This window comes from Gallinula chloropus, assembly GCF_964237585.1.
Source record: "Gallinula chloropus genome assembly, chromosome: 12".
NCBI classification, from domain to species: domain Eukaryota; kingdom Metazoa; phylum Chordata; class Aves; order Gruiformes; family Rallidae; genus Gallinula; species Gallinula chloropus.
The window spans coordinates 8,513,204-8,528,797 of record NC_140097.1 but is presented as its reverse complement, the minus strand read 5'-3'; the positions used below and the strand labels follow the sequence as shown (position 1 = coordinate 8,528,797).

The 15,594-nt window shown below is 41.0% G+C and overlaps 1 protein-coding gene across 2 annotated transcripts in view; it reads left to right on the top strand.

Moving 5' to 3' along the window:
• PTPRG (protein tyrosine phosphatase receptor type G) overlaps positions 1–15,594 on the top strand; it is a gene marked incomplete at its 5' end in the record, with an annotated part of 401,819 nt that overhangs the window by 248,931 nt on the left and 137,294 nt on the right. For both annotated transcript variants that reach the window (XM_084269424.1, XM_084269423.1), the window contains one exon: positions 15,126–15,221. In XM_084269424.1, the coding sequence (XP_084125550.1) occupies positions 15,126–15,221 (96 nt within the window). The remainder of the gene's footprint in view (positions 1–15,125; positions 15,222–15,594) is intronic.

The following is a 15,594-nucleotide window of genomic DNA, read 5'->3' as shown; positions in this document are numbered from 1 at the left end:
AATGTCTACAGTGCCTGAAGTATTTAAATACCGAGACGCTTTATGATTAAAGTTACCATATTACAATATTTAACAGAATGGTGGATTTCCATTAATACTGTGTGTGCTTAGATCCAAGTGCTGGTGTTTTGTCAGTGACTCACGGGGATCTGCACCTACTGATGTCAATCCCGTCGAGTCAAAAGCAGTAGGTATGTTGTGTGTCCTGGTACCTCCTCTGGTGCAGAAATTAATGCAGTACAGCTCAAAAGTAAAAGATAAAAACCCAGAGGGAACGTGACAGCTGCTGTAATGGCTGCTGCCTATGCTGGACGTGCTTTGTGATGGAGGACAGGGAGAGTCCTCACTATTTGATCCATACCAGTGAAACTAATAGGGTCTCACTTTACTTTGACACTTAATTGCAAAGGAAATTGCATGGGTGCAAAGTCTTTGAGAAACAGGGTGAGCATTTGGGTCTTGATGAAATTGGTTGTTGCATTCTAAAATTATTACAAGGAACTGACATGTCATATGCAAACACAGACACAAAGCAGGATCATATAAATCTCATTTTCTTGCTTCACTAGGTCAAAAATAAGATTCCAAGTATGCACATATAGCAATGAACGTTAAATTAATTACTGCCACTCTACAGAGTATTCCTGGAGTCCTTACAGGAGCTCTCTGACCATGTGAACTCAGTGATCAGCAGTAACAAAAAGGGGAAAATGGGAAGATAAGAATTTATTAGGAAATTAGCACGATCAACAGGAAAAATCTTTACTCCATGATACGTATGGCTTGAACAGTTCTGATTGCCCAACTGCAAAAATGCTTCGTACGTCCCAAAAACGTAGAGAACCTTCAGTGATATGAACCATCTTCCATGAGACAAGAATCTCCATAGTTGTTGTGACGTCTGAGCTTGAAAAAGGGGACTCAGGGCACATGATTACAAATGTCCATGAACGTTCCAAGGAGTTAAATAGAGGTTACCTGTTACGTTTCATGATGTAACTAAGGGTCTGAGCCCAGAGAGACAGAAGGTGCACGTTCAACAGAAAGGAACACGGTGCAGCGCATCGAAGTGTGTGACATGTGGAACCCCTCGTGAGGTGATCTGCTAGCAGTTAGCAGCAAATACAGGTTGGAAAGAGGCTTTAACAGTTTTTGAACAAAACAGTCACTGGGCCTTGTGCAGCTTCAGCTCAGAAAGGCTGCTGAGGCTTGCTGGAAGTGGTGGGTGTGTAGTTAAGGGGTAGTTGCTGTTTGTCCCTATAAACAGTGCCATGTGTTTTCTTTCTATTAGTGCTTGGTGCTAGAGTCAGGATACAGAGCTAGATGCACCCATGGCGTGAACCACATGTTTTTGAGGGCTCTGCTGGTGGGGATCTGACGACATACATAACAGTACTACTCTAGACAAGATCAGTGTGTGGAACTACAGAAAAGCAGATTCAAATAATCTAAAAAAGCATTGAGATGCCTTCTGAGACTTTTGTGCATCCATGGGAAGGGAGTGGGCCTGGAAACTAGTGGATCAGAACTGGTGATTTGTAAGTCGTTGCTGAATATAACTGATGGATACATTCACATCATCTGTAGCCCTGGGCTGGCAGTCTGGGTAAAGGAACATCTGGAGAGTGAAGGGGCCAGGCAGTGTATTGATGAAGGGAAAGAGATAAAATGCAATGCCAAGAAATTGCAAGACTACAAAATTGCATCATCTCCGTGGATCTCTGGACCTTGTAATATCACTACACCAATGTGGCTGGGTGCTCTGGGAAAGCAGTCACCATCCTGAATGTGTTTGGACCTGCTCAGAGCAGCAGTGTGGAAAGCTACCAGAGCTGTCACTGATTTCACCTAGATTTTCAACAGCCCTTGGGCACAACAGATATGGGTGCTGTATCTTCTTTGTTTGTCCTTCTCTTCCCCCATCTTACTGCTTTTCCTTCCTATCTCTTTCTTCCTTCTGTTTAATAGGAGCCTGGCAGAGTGAGCCCAGACAGCTCTGCTGTGATCCCTTGCCCAGTGAGGCAGGGAAAAGCTGTGTTGTCTGCCACCTGATAGGAGTTCCCAGCTGTTGGGGTGGCTGATAACAGTCACTTTCATTGCCTGGTTTTCCACAGGAATGAAGTTCTGAGTATCACTTGCAGAAGCTGGTTATCTGTCTGTGCACTTCTTTTTGTTGATTTTTTTTTCTGCAGAAATTAGGACTGGACTCACCTGTTTTTCTGAAGAATGTTTGTCACCACATTTAATATCCAAAGATTGTCCTTGTAAGAAAACCCCATTTTCTAACAAGGTGGGAATAAGACATGTGGTGAAGCTCCAAGACTGAATTGTTTATATTTGAAATTCTTTATTTTTCTGTACTGTTCTTAACTTTCATGGTATATCTTTTGTAACTGGTTATAAAGATGTTTAAATCATTAGTGTTGCCATGGAGCTGAGCAGCCTGGGTCTGTGCTCTCAACTCAAACCAAGTTCGACTGCTCAGTGTTACAGACAGGGTCATGTTAACACCTTAGCCTATGACTCTTTGTGCTCCATTTTATTAACATGAATGAGCCAAGATGTTGGATGCTTTTTCCCCTGGAGTCCTAGTCTGTGCTGCTGGAGGGCAGGATGAGGCTCTGGGTCACTGGTGAGTACTGGTATGAACAGGGTAGTTCAACTCCCTGAGGACCAAGCAGATTACAGTTGGATCTCAGCCGCATTCAGCACCTTTTCTCTGCAGCTGTGAGGACGAGAAGCGTGCTTTATTAAGTGAATATTGGGATTATTGAGTAAACACAAGACTTCCTTGTCTAGGGCTCTAATTACAAACCTGCAATATTTCTGTCATAAATTGACCTGGAAGACTTCTCTTAGTGAAGTGTTAGCATTAGATGCTGACAGCCTTTGGAGTGTGTGTGCTTGACAGGCGATGCTGTGGAAGGAAATCAGGCACGCTGGATTAAAGAGTGCAGCTAGCAAGGCGGGGGGGAGAGGAAAGCTAAGAGAAAACTGAAATAGAACATGGATAATCTATCAGAAAACGCAGACTCTCACCCTCTGCAGGAAGCACTACTGCTCCTGAGGTATCCACACAGAGATGTGGTGCCTGAAACTAGTTTAAGCAAGAAAACTCTGTGCTATGAGTATGACTTTCAAAGCATGCTGGGGCATGGCAGTTTTGTGCATCTGGTGAGGACCCCGTTGTTGTTCTTCCAAAACTCCCCCACTAACAAACAGTAACATATCAGTGATATTTGGTACTTGAGTGAGGAAATGCTTATTTTTTTTAAACTGGACGTTCTGCAGTATCCTTTGGCTGTGTGCCCTTAGGTGGTTGGTTATGATCAAGGGGTTTATGGTTATGCACCGTGTCTTGGTACTATGTAGTGAGTTAACTTTGAAATTCCGTTCTAGTTTTAATCTCCTTTCAATATTTGAGTGCAGCATATGCTCACCTTTTTCTAAACCTTTATTACAATAATAGGAAAGGTTAAAATTTAAATCAAGGCTTTAACTTTAATTCCGTTCCTTGAGCCACGGTGTATTTTAAATAGGTGGTGGTATATTTGAACAATCTGTTTGGCAATACTTTGCTGACCAAGGCTGAGGTTTATGAAAGCAGTTTTATCTCAGATTTGTGATTCATAATACATCTTGTTATAAAAAGGTTAAATAAAAGAAATATAACTTTTATAGTATATAGGCTGTAAACAAACTCTTAAATGAATCAGCGATTTGTAGGTTAATATTTGAATTTTTAACTTCAGTGCCACACTTTTAATATATTTCAGGCTTCTTGATCCAAAGCTTACTTTATATTCTGAAGGCGTGCAATTGTTTGCTGTAATCTCAAGAGAAGATAAGCATGACATCTGGTTCACACCTGTGGTTTTAGGGATAAGAGCGTAGCTGCTTTATGTATTATTCAGGGCACTCTGTAGAAACTGCGAGGAATTTGACTCTTTGAGGCCCTTTGTCCCTAGGTTTTTATACTTGTTTAAAGTAAACATGAAATATAGGAATCTTCTCTCAGTAGGCATTGAATAGACTACGTATTCCAAGCTAAGCCTGCTGCCGGAAGGGAAATTAGTTATGCAGGTTAATTATCAGATTTATGATAAAGACTTTACTTGTGCAACTCCCATATTTCAAAAGTTCCATTGAGGCATTTCATGCTGTGACAGAACAACACCAGGAGAGATGAACGTACTGTTAGCACATACAACAGCGTGGTTTTACATCACAGATGATATCCTCCCTGCCTCATGCAACCCCAGCCCTGGCCCTAGGCAGCGTGGGGTGTGCTCTCCCTGTTACCTGATGGGGAGAGGCTGCAGCATTTTGCAGCATTTCCACCTTCCATTCATAGTTGCACACATAACCCAAGTGTCTGGGGCTGGTGGAGGCAGTCATGGCATCAGCAAGAATTTATTTCGTTGGGCACTTGAGTCGAAGTCACCAGCAGCCTGGGGAAAAGCCAACAGCTGTCATACTGGAAACCAGAACTTAGGTGGTGGATGTTACCCAGCTGAATTGTTCAAATGTGAGATGTGGAGGCAGATGAGGCACCTTCAGAAATACTCAGGTGTGAGCCATGGTGGTAATGTGACTTTCTGGCTTGAGACTCATTTTTATTGCCAAAATGCAGACTAGAGGGAAAGGCTGAAGCTGGCAGAGAGCCTGGCATCCCTTGCACAAGGGAGCATCCTTCACACTGTGCATCCCTTGCACAAAGAGTGTGTGTTGCAAACTCTACGGAACTGAAGCCTGTAAAATTTGGACTCATATGCCAGGCTGGTAGCATTGCTGTGTTCATCAGGAGCCCAAAGAAGTTCAGCGTGCTTTTCTTTCAACATCAGTGAGCCCTTGAAAAATTAGAAGCATTAAAGCTGAGAGGTTGTTTTATTCACATTATATTAGGTGATGCTACCAGTGAGCAGCAGTGTCAGATGCACCAGGGGATTCTCGACACGGCATCTGCAGGCAGGTACCAGCACATGAGCATGGGAGAGGGGGTGAGCATTAGATTTGTGTTTCTTTTTCACAGACATGGAAGAATAACTTTGACATTTAGCAAAGGACCATTCTAGACTGTGTTTGCAAATGGGTTTGCAGATGTGACGGTGGACAAGGCTTTAACTTTAAAAGGCCATGCAGTTTCTAGCACTTCAACCTTTCTGTCAGTTTTGCTGCTTACTTAAGTATTTTGCTTCTTGCTGTGCTGAAGTCCAGTTCTTCTTGACTTGGTAGTGTTAATACCAAGTCATGTCCTCAAACAGATGGTGCCGTTAGGGTGATATGTTCTCTGTATGTCCATCCCTACACAAAGTCACTAAGACAGGAAGATGCACTTCAGATGCATGCAGACTTCACTTTCTACTCCACTGAAACAGAGGATAAGGATAAAGCAAGTTTTGCAGCTTGCCAGAAGATGAGAGAGAGAACATGGAGATACTACACGCAAGGTTTTCCAAGAGACTGGGGAATTCGGGTAGGCAACCCATAGTGGTGGTTGTGGGGTTTCATTTTGGGGTATTATGAAGAGCTCATGACTTTTAGAAGGGATACAGTGTACCCACTCCTTGCATATTAAGCCCATTTGAGAAACCTAAAGTAAAACACCCACATTAAGCAGCAGCTTTTTTTTTTTTTTTTTTTGAAAAATCCCTCTTGAGGATTTTAGGAAGGCTGCAGCAGAATTAGGGCTGTCCCACCTTCCTCCAGTAATCTGTAAGGACTGAGACACCTCTGATGCTGTGAACCTTGCTTGCTTTATCTTTGGTATTACAACGCTGTGTTAGACAGAGGTGTATTCTGCAAAAGATGGGAAAGCCCATGTTATTTTTACCCTCTGTTATGAAGCCCTCCAAGTAAGCTGCTCTTATGGGCTGGTTCTGCCGTAATTGCCCATATACTTCACAGTTCATAAATAAAAATAACTCTGCAAGTGTACAGCCCGGAGGATTTCACATCCCCTCAGAGATAGGAATGGCCTTTCGCCTGGCAAAATGCTTCTGAAAACGTGCCCCATCTGCTGCAGAGCTTTGAATCCAGAGATGCAACAAAGCTATAAATATCTCAAAATTTGTTCTGAGGCATTAAACCTCATGGAAGAGCTTGCCTTCTCCTTAAAAAAAAAAAAAGCAACCAAACCACAAAAAAAGCCCAAATAAACCACACAGGACATTCTGAATTCCACAGTACAAAAGGAATAATTTGCACTGAGATGGGAGCTCTCAGAGGAGTGAAGACTTGTGTTGGTGCATCTTTTAAAGCGAATGGTATATGAAATTGTATTAACCACACGTGCTAGGAAAAGTGGGATTTTGTAGGGCTTATTTTAAAGTGCAGCTCCTTTCTTTCCCTGAAGAGTGCTGGATTGTTTTTGGTAGGAAATCTCAGCAGTTCTCTCCGTTCTGGCAGCACTTCTTGATGTTTAAGAAAGTAAATGGATGCCTGAAAGATGAACTGAAGTATGGACAGTTTGGGTATTGGAGTTTTGAACTCTTCAACAGTTTAGTTCTTGTAGGAAAACTATGGGAGGCAGATGAAGATGATATCAGAATCAGTCACTTTTGGGTTGAGTTCAGATCTATTCTGCACAAACACTCAGTCCATCCAGTTTGTTTTCAGTTGCTGTGGTATTTGGTGCTTAGCCACTTCCTAAATTGCCTGTTTCAGTTGTTCACCCCTGCCAGCAGCTAAGTATTGCTTCTAATTTTTCCATGTGGACGGTTTTAGAAAGCAGAGTTAGCCTCTTGCTGAAATGGGAGTCTCAGTGTTGCATGTTCCTGCATGTACGTGCTTGCTGTCTTGTTTGGAATATGCCACGATTAGACAAAGCCACTGGGTGAGACTCAGAACTACCCAGTAAATAAATCAAAACGTCTCTGGACAGAGTCACTGTGCAGTAGTGGAACCAAAGACCAGTGAAAGACCCCAGCTGACCTCCAGGAGCCTGGAAGATGCCTTCAGCGTTATGTGGAGGCCATGTCTTGCAATGTCTGCACTGAACTGCCCCCCAACATCAGCTCTATGTCAGTTTTGAGCTGTGTAGAAGTTGGTACCAGTATTAAGAGCCGATGTACTGTCTCCCTGAGGTACTTCCTTATTGCAGTATCAAGCAGATGAACAGAAAGCCAAAGGTTTTTTTCCTCAACACCACTCCAAAGGTAGTTTATTTCACGTGGTTTTCAGTTGCTTGCTATTCTTCTGATTTTTTCCAAATCCTCCTTATTTTTTTTCATAAAACACCAGTTAAAGGAGGCATTGGCAGTAACCACTGTTTATGTGTGAGGAAACAAGGCCCAGAAATGGGCAGTGATTTACACAAGAAAGCAGAAACTCTCTGGTAGTCTGGGAAGATGAACCTTTGCAATCCACGGACTAGTAGGTTGCTGCTTCTTCTCAAGTAACCAAAAGTCTTGGCTTGTAAGGAATACTTCTACTCTAAAATCAGAATACTGAGCTATTTGCCTCTCATTTGGTTTTATGGGCTTCTTAATCTTTTCAGGAGGGAAGGAGCTTTGTATTTTCAAGGTTTTCCTCACAGGCATGAAGGCAGTGGCCATGGTGATTTCTAAATTGCAGAGAAGGTCCTCCTGGAATCACTTCATTCCAGATCCTGGGACTTTCAGTGAAATACCTTATGTCAGGAACCTTCTGATGACTGAGCAATACTGTGTGGTGTAATCTTTTATCCTTTTTATTATTTTTACCTCCTCCTCTCGTTGGATCTCTTCCACCCCTTGGACATGTGGCTCACATCCATTTTATGAGCTAACTGAGCACCCTATTGTACACTTACCGCCCACGTTTCCAGAAAAAGAGCCTCCTAAATTTGTGCATCTAACAAGATGCTGTGATGTATCTGGATACACAGGTATAATTACCACAGGATGAAGATATTTAAACATTTTTTAGAAGATGAGAAAAGGGAAAAATACTTAAAAAAATAACGCCTTGCTCATTATGCCTCAATTCGTGTTTGCATCTTAGTAATAAAGTGCTGGTAATAATTCCCTGTGCTTGGAAGGAGGTCAGGAACAAGACAACACTTGTAACAAGGAAGAGGATCAGAAATGAGAGGTGCTGCATGGGGAGGTAATAGCCACAGCTCTGTAATTCAGGGGTCCTGTGTGTTGTGAGAGAGAAGACTTACTGCTGATTTTTTGTTGGTTTTGAATGATTTATAACATTTTACTTGTGGCGGAGTGTTGCAATCTATGTTGTCATGGAAATTCTATTGAATTTATAGTTCCATTTATCCAAAACGATTTTCCAGACTTCATTTCATGGTGAATCATATGGCTGTTACTCGGAGTACAAAGCAATTGCAAAAAAGTTTCGTGTTGTGGAAAGCATAAACACTGAAACTGTTATTTTCATATTAAGGAAATACAAATGAAGGCAACATACAGCTTTTTAGCATCAAATATGCCTTCAACGTGTAATGACTCAGTGTGTACACATGAGATGGATTCTCTTGTTTGGGACAGGAGCAGGCCTATGGGGTATTTATTTCTGGCAGTAGAAATCAGGGAAGCTTTTGGTACTTCTCTCCTTATATTTAGGACGTAACATTCAAAATATGGCTGGGATCCAGCAATGCCCTGAAGCCCAGGGCAATCATACCAGTATTGCGTTGCCTTGTTGTTCCTACTGGATCAGTTACAGATTTAAACACTGCTCAGAATTAGGGGCAGAACGTGCAAACTACCAACTTTCAGGTTGAAAACTACTATGAACTCACTTAGACTTGACTTATGACATAGATACAGCTACTGTCTTGTTTGTAGACAACAAAGCAAAAATTAATGCTTACTATTAAAAAAGATGAAAGGGAAATTTGCCATACTTCTAAGGCATGTGAACGTCTAAATTGAGTTAAATTCTGTTATTTCACTTGTATGATCTTTGCTCTTCCTGTTGTTTCAACTCCTTCCATTTTTTTCAGCCGAGCATTGTATTCATTATCAAGTTGCAATTACTTTAGGGCAAAGACCCTGTCTGACTCTTTGTTTTGCAATTTACCCAGCACACTTTTAGGCACTGTAAAATACTAAGTTATGACATTGAAAATACATCTCTGTACCTGCCTAACGATAGTTAAAATTCACTGATGAATAATAGACTAGGCAGGAAAAACATGCCATTATCTGCTCCTGTTCAACTTTATTTAAAAAAATAAAAAATGCAGTATACTCTGTGTTATTACATCAGACTCTAGGAGGAGAACTGGAAAACATCACGATTCGCTGTTTTCTAAGCAGATTTAGAATACGTTATAAATAATAAGTTTCATGGGGTTTTTTTTAAGAGAATGTAATGAGAAGTCAAACATCAGACTTTATTGTCCCACTGTACATCTCACACTTCAGTAAACACACAGACTGCAGGACAGTTAGTCTGAAATTTCAGTGCTGCAGTGAAGATTACATTATGTCTGTAGAAAATTTTTATTCCAGCCAAATGGATCACATCACTCAGTTTGCTAGAAATCTATGCACATATTTAAAGCAGAAGTAACTTACATACGGGCTTTCAATTAAGAAAAATCATGTATGATTCATAACCTTAGCACAGAATTTGTTTTTTTTTGCGTGAGAGGTTTTACATCCAGCTGTAAAAAGTGGCTGAGAATAATTTATTCTTACAATATAAGCAGCAAAGGTACTAATTAAGAATTAGTATATTCAGTGATTAACTCACCGTTTAAAGCAAACAGTTCAAAATTTTTGTTTCACCACTCTGCAGAGATTTGTGATCTACCTGTGATGCCTCTGTGTGTTTTACCTCTCTGAAAATATTCAGTGTCTCAAGCAGTACATAATAAGCCTCATATCTGTTGCCTCTGCGTCTTGCTGCCTGATTCATCCCAAAATTGGCTGCCCTATAAAACCTTTTTTTTATTTTTTCCTTTTTTTCTTTTTTATTTTCTTGTAGCTTTAAATTGCATGGTGGCCCTTGGATTGCTGGAAGGAAATGAGCGGAAAGCTAATTCTGATGATCTTTTCCCTTCCACCAGAATTCCTGATACTGTTGAATATTCTGTACTCCACATCTGTGACAGCACAATGAGCCTTTGTTCATTTTTTTTAATCTGAAGAGAAATCTGCTGTAGGAGGTTGCACAGGGTGATAGCAGTCCAATTTAAGTCTCAATTATTTATTTTTAAAATACTTGGCATCTGTCTATGGAAAATGTACTCGCTTGGTTTCCAGTCTCTTAGAATTGCTTTGAACTCGCTTACATCTTCTGGGATCTATCAAATGCTCATTGTGGCTTTTCTCTCTTAAGTGCTGAATGAGTTTAGCCATGATAGTCTGTATTGGATGTAAATTTTATGTCTTTGTAGTGGGGTAATAAGAGCAAAAAGATGTCATGCACGGGAATGGTGATTTCTGTCTGGACGTCTGTCTTGCCAAGCAGAGGAGGAGCATCTGAGCAGAGAGCTGGAGCCTTTTATTTGTGGCAGGGGGAAGTAATTCGTTTGAATCAGGCTCAGTTTTTGCAAGCCAGTGACATTTCATAAAGAGGGTTTAGTCATTCAGAGGCAATTGGACTTAATAAAATCAGCGCTGATCTCTGGTGGGCAGTATTTCTCAGTAATACACACGCACATTTTGGACAGCCTGCCCTTACGAGATCGGCATGGTGGCAGCTCAGCTTTGAGCCAAAATCTCTTAAGCACAGAGCAGGGAGTGGAGTTTTGCAGCTCCAGAGAACGCCGGGTTTCTGGAGAGGTTGGAAGAAGGTGGTTGAAGAAAGGTGTTTCTGCAGAGAGTGGGTCGACACCAAGGATGAGGGGACTGCCAGCCCCACGGCATGGCAGAGGGGTGGTGTAACTGGTGGGAGCGTGGAGGCAGAGATGCTCCAGGCTGGGGGATTACTCAGGTGTTGATGTACACAGTGTATTCCTGTAAGTGCTGTCACCTGGAAAAAGGCCTTTAGTGCCTGGAAACTGTAATGGTGTGGCACTGGATCTTCATGGCTGGGAAACATTGGCATGGTTTTATAGGGTGACTGGTAATTATCTCCTGGGTGGTGGCAGTGAGGGTTTTCTCACTAATCCTCTGTTTTAAGGCACTTGTAACATTCTGAAGATTTTCCCCTTCACTGAGATTTTTTCAGGCTTAATCTGTGCTGTACAGCAAATCTCTCTCAAGTTTGAGTGAAAACAATTCTACTCTTTTAAAGTGTGAAGAGTGTCAAAGCGTAAAGTTTTTCCATTAAAAGCAAACTCTTTCCCTCTCCCTGCCTTGGTAAAAGCTCTGTAGCTGCTGTAGCTGTCGGTTGGCATTTCAGGATGGGGAGAGTCTTCCAGCAAGGAAGTGCCTTTGTGTCGCTAGGGACAGTTTGTTTCAGCTTTCCCTTATCAAAATACTGAACGTTTCAAGTTGCTTGGACACCACATGTTTTTTTATGATAGATCTTTACAAGGTACATGCAACCGTACTGCTGTGTTGTACATCTGAGATTAAGGATGTCTGTGTAAGCCTTTCCCATCCTTCCGAGTTGTAATGGGGCTAGATGTGAAAGACTTATAAATCTCATATATTGTGCCATAGAGAAGAGAACTCTTACGCCCTGTGGGACCTGTGCCACTGGGAAGGCTATTTGGAGCACTATCAGCAGGGATGTGTGGAACAGAGCAGCCTGACTGCAGGCAGTTAGTGTCACACTATAGAAACTGAAAAGGGTATTTCAGGCTTTCCCAATGAGAAGGGATTCAGAGCCTTTAATAAAATATATATATATATTTTAATAAAAAATATTTTTTTTTTTTTTAATTTTGGAAAATAGAAGCTATTGTGAAATGGCATGCAACAATGCACAAGAAAATGATGGTTTATGGTGCTGAAGTCAGGCACTGCCACATTTCAGGTTGGGCATGCAAGCTCAGATGATGCTCCATTCTGCATTTCACAGAGAACATACCATAATAAGATCGAAATTTTCTTTAGCTTAAACGCCCCTTTGTTGCATTCTGTACTCCTGCTTTGTATGTACCAGGCAGAAACAGTAGAAGTCATTTATATGCAAAATGCACCTTGTATTCTATATACTAATTATATAATAAGGAGCAATAATGAAAATTTTCTGGCATGTTTAGGCCACTTAAGTATGCAGCGAAATTAGTTTTATGGGTAACTGTCTTATTCCTGATTTGTACATAAAGAGCATTATGCCACCCATAGAAAATATTTAATTAACTATCTACTGATAAATGCGTTCAAGATTATGTATATTATGTATAAAAGAACAAAAATAAACTAGATACATTTACATTTTATTGTAAATTGGGAGGAAAACAGATGATGCTGTACTGTGGAAGAGAACAATACGTGATCACATAATTAGAAAATTGTCATAATAGTAATGCTCAGCGGTGTCCAGGTGTGGTTTTATGAGCAGCCTGAACCGTGCAGCTTTGAGGATGTAACTTTACCATCTTCTTAACATTGTTTTTGCAGTGTATGCGTGTGTAAATTATATAATAGCAATTCCTGGGAGATTTTCCTCCTCAAATGTTCCTTCTAGCTGTATGAACACATAAGGAAGCTACTGTATGACAGATGACGATAATTTTTCATACAAGACAGTTCCCCTTGACTTGATGGATGCAGAGAGAGGAACCACGCTCTCTGGAAAAACACCAGGGAGCAGTGGGAAAACGTTTCAATGTGTATGATAATCAAGGCAGAGTGTGGTTCTTGATTAGTTTGTGAAATTGCACTGCTGAGACGAGGGATCTGAATTAAGCACTTTTTTACCAAAGCCCTTTGCACTGCTATCCAAAAGTGTATTGTAAAAATTAATTTCCTTAAAATGCTGTGAGCAGAATTGATCCAAAATGATTTTGGCATATGCTGAATTCACTCAGTGATACTTTTCTTCATAAATTCCTGCGAGGACTATATAGTAGAGTGTTTTACGTAAGGTATACCTAATCTTAGATTTTATTTTAAAGGGGAGTAAAATGTAATTTGTGAGTGTTTTGTGAGCTTTTGTCTGTGCTGGCTAAATTGAAATTTAAAGCAATTCTACCTGAAACAAACTTTCTAATTTCTCCATCGATGGGTGGCTGTACCTCAGCCAATGTGTTTGAAGCACAAGTTGTCAGAACCTGGAGGCACCACCAACTTTGTGAGATATTGCCAGCATCTCTCTGTGTGCTGTGAATACACTGGGAATAGGAAGGCCAAAACGGGAAGAAAATTGCTTTCAAATTTTATGAAGCTCAAGTGAGTGCCAGACAATTTTTTTCATTTTTTGTGAGCCATTTGGAGTATGGTCTTATTTTATCCTCCTGCTGAAAAAAAAAAGTACCACTGCATCTGAAGAGACTGATCTTTATCTTGGCCTTTTCCCTGTATGGTGATGTTTTTATTAGATATATAGGTACTTTGCCAGTATTATACATTACAGACGATATATACAGTCAGGAGTCTAGGAATCAGTAAATATGAGTAGGGACATACCTGAGCAAGATAAAAAAGGTATCATCTCATCTGGCAACACACAAATTTTCAGAACATGGGAAAAATACTTGCATTTGTGAATACAGGAGGATTTGACATGCAGCACAATCTTGGAAAAACCCAAACAGCCCCAAATATGTTATTGCTGCAGAAAGCCTTGCAGGAGGAGCGGTGGTCAGACTGGCAGTGTGTCAGGAAGTGTGGGCAGTCTCGGTTAGACCTTACATCTCCATTTATCTCTATATTGTGTGGCTATTTTCTATTACCTTGTCACACTGGGAACAGCCTGGGTGGGTCTCAGGTCGTAGTGATGGGCAGCAGAGAAGCGGGAGTGAACGCGCAGGTTCAGGCTGGAGGCCATCGGCAGAGAAGCCTGATGGGTTCATTCCTGTTTCATAGCCAGGGTGGGATTTTTTTCCTGGAGTCAAAATTCATGAGTATGTGTTGGCCAGCTGTCCTGCAGTAGTGTTGCCCCCAGCACTGGTTTGGACTGAACTCCATCCAGAATGATCCCGAAATGGTCCCAAGAGCAACTGCTGCAAAGTCCAGTTCTTGTGCTTGGCTGCTACCATCAGGCACGTGTTTTTCATTTGCATTGTGCAGAGCACTCCTACAACTGTTACTGAGACTCAGTTTAGTCTGTGAGAGTGTGCACACCTGCGTGGTGTAATGTTGAGAAGGGAGTGTTGTATGTTTTGGATGTGGACCACATCCTCTGGCCCAGAAGATGGCTGATAGAGAGGGACTTCCTCAGGAATGGGCAGGTTTCACAGCTGCTGGAGAAGCAGCTATGTGGTAGGATGCCTGGCAGAAGTGAGAGCTCAGTTAATGCAGTAAATGGAACAAGAACCATACAGGAAATGAAGAGCAGAGGTGCCCATGGTCCTCCATGAGCTGTCCTTATTCATGGCATATGCAGAGTGAAGTTGGACTGTTCAGGAGCAGTGAGTGTGGAGGAAGCTATTCCTTGGTGGACCTATTATCCTTGTAACTTGGACATTGACTGGTTTGGGTAGCCATTGTTCTCACCTGCTTTCACTTTGGGTTTGCCTAATTATTAATATTATACATCCTAAAATGACATAAAAATATCTGGGTTTGTCTCACATTTATTGCGAGCACTTACACTTTGGAAATAAGAGTCATGAAGTCAGGAAGAAGTCTGACCCTAACTGATAGTCCCGAATATCAGAGGCTCATAAAAATGCATTACTACAGAGATAGACTTTTATCTTCAAATTGCTTTAGGAGTAAAGGAATAACTCAAAACGTTGAAATCCTGTTCAAAAATTCTCTCTGTTTTTTAAGATAAATATGTTTAGTGCATTTAACGGAGCAGGAGATGAGCCTGCAATGAGCAAAGAAATGAAGAGATCCTGGCAGAAGCACAAAGTTTACCATCTGAACAGACTGACCATAGTGTTTATCCTTGGGTTTGGTATTAACATGCTTTGCATTGACTCAGTTCCCTGGTTACTGTCCCAGTAGGGCAGTCATGCTATTAATCAAGAGGCTAGTTAAACAATATTGTTCAGCAGAATTTCTTTATCTCGGGTTCATAACGCTGGGTTTCTGTACGGACGTGCATGCGTTACCTCATTTGAAAGCTGTATGAATCAACACTAATGTGATTTTGTTTTTTTTTAATTTTTACAGATGCAGATTTACTTCTACAATCCCGATGACTTTGACAGTTTTGGAACAGCAGTTCTAGATAACAGGGTAATAGGAGCCATGGCTGTGTTTTTCCAAGTAAGTTTAAACAGGGGCTATATCCATAAACCAAAGCATTCACCAAGTACTATTTAATTCATTGAATTGTTTCAAGCTTAATGGATGCATCTGTTTTCTTGTTCCCACCTGTCTAAGTGAAAAATATTTCATATTGTCTATGTGTGATTTAAAATGTAAATAAGTATATTTAAAAACGTAATGAAAAATTTTGCATGAATTGTTCTGATTTTATAGCTACTTTGCAGATGCAGATTGGAGAACACATTTATCATGGAACTTCTTCACTGCTGAAGCACACTGCAGTGGTCCCTGGAATACTAACAAACCAACACGAGCTGGTTCTGTTTAGAGAAAACTTAAAATTCAAACATAGCTTGAGAGAAAATTAATC